This window comes from Harpia harpyja, chromosome 22, assembly GCF_026419915.1.
Source record: "Harpia harpyja isolate bHarHar1 chromosome 22, bHarHar1 primary haplotype, whole genome shotgun sequence".
Classification (NCBI taxonomy): Eukaryota; Metazoa; Chordata; class Aves; order Accipitriformes; family Accipitridae; genus Harpia; species Harpia harpyja.
In genome coordinates, this window is record NC_068961.1 from 10,016,057 (window position 1) to 10,017,500 (window position 1,444).

Consider the following 1,444-nt stretch of genomic DNA (forward strand, 5'->3'; position numbering starts at 1 on the left):
CTCATTTCCAAATTCAAGTGCTTATTTTAAGGCTTCTTCAGCAAAGTATTTGCATATCTTTGCTGCTTTCTACATATGGATCGGATATTGATAAAGGCTTTAAAAAAAACCCAAAACAACAAAAACAAAACGGGTGGAAGCACAGGGTTTAGTGAAACTGTACCAGATCACTACGTAATTTGATTGCAGAGATGATGATAGTAACTTGGGTTCTGTTCTCAGTATTTAGCTCCAGTCCACTGGCTCTCTAAAAAAAAAACCAAACCATATTTTCTCTTTGTTTCCAGTGAGCAACTGAACCTGAAATCATACTATTCCGATTCTTGAGTCATGTTGCATTTCACATTGGCTTTAAAAAAAAAGTAAAAGTGAATGTCAAATAGATCAGTTCTTAAAATACCAAATGACTGTGTGATACCAAGTAGGCAGGCTAATCAAATCCTGAGGAAGGATCTTCGGGAGTTCAGCTGGGCATCGCTCATATGAGAATGCATCTTGCACTGCAATATACAATGCAAGATTTTTAAATCGGAAGCACAGACTTCAGAATGAAAATCGAGCCTTCGGTCTTAGCTCTAAATCTCTTGGCTGAAAGGCTTGCTTTTTAAATCTTAATTGTACTATCACCAAGGCTTTGCATAAACTGCTTAGACATTTAGTTCTTAGCAGGTTCAATTATAAGTCTTTTTAACGCTATTTGTCATAATAAATGTGTTAACACATGTTCTTGGAGAACATTTGTTAGATAGCTCTTTGAGAAAGTCTGAGTGCAGTTTCTTTCTTTCCAGTCTTCATCACTTAGAGTATGCTTTTAAAAGAAATTATCCTCTGGATTTGACTCCGATTAATGGCTTACACTTACAAAATGTTGTTGTAGTCGCATGTTAGTGTGTATCTTGCAACACCTGTTGGTATCTTGAGGGAATAAATATCAACACTTTGTTAAAACTGTAAAATTAAATAATAGTATTTTTCTTAACAGGAGCCCTGGAGTCTGTGAAACACTGAAAGTCAAGTGGAATAAGTAGATGATTGTCAAACCTTTATTCTGAATTTGATCCAACAAAAAGGGAAACTGCTAGAAAATGTCACCTGGGAAAGTTCTGCAACCTGTACTGAAAATGAAGGTGGATGAACTCTTTTTGTGCTGGTTGAGTCAGCCTGCAACTCAGCTGACACTAAAGGACTGCTTGAGAAGAATCAAGAACGAGGAGGAAATGGAGACTGGTCATGGAGATTCAGGAAATGATAAAAATGAGAGGTTCGCTAATAAAAATTCCAATTCCAAGCAATGCATGTTAGGAGATACCAGATTGCCTTTGATGTCTTTCAGTCCTCCCCAACTTTCTACTACTCTTCCATTGGCAACTCCAGCCAGCCCAAGGAACATTTCTAATGTTAGAGCAACACGTCGATCTTCAGGAACCAGAGTAGTAAGTTTGTT

General features: G+C 37.3%; 1 protein-coding gene across 1 annotated transcript in view; it reads left to right on the top strand.

Moving 5' to 3' along the window:
* The first annotated feature begins 985 nt into the window (after positions 1–985).
* PPP2R3B (protein phosphatase 2 regulatory subunit B''beta) overlaps positions 986–1,444 on the top strand; it is a 53,941-nt gene continuing 53,482 nt past the window's right edge. The window contains exon 1 of the mRNA XM_052773691.1: positions 986–1,433. Within this exon, the coding sequence (XP_052629651.1) occupies positions 1,086–1,433 (348 nt within the window). The 5' untranslated portion in view covers positions 986–1,085. The remainder of the gene's footprint in view (positions 1,434–1,444) is intronic.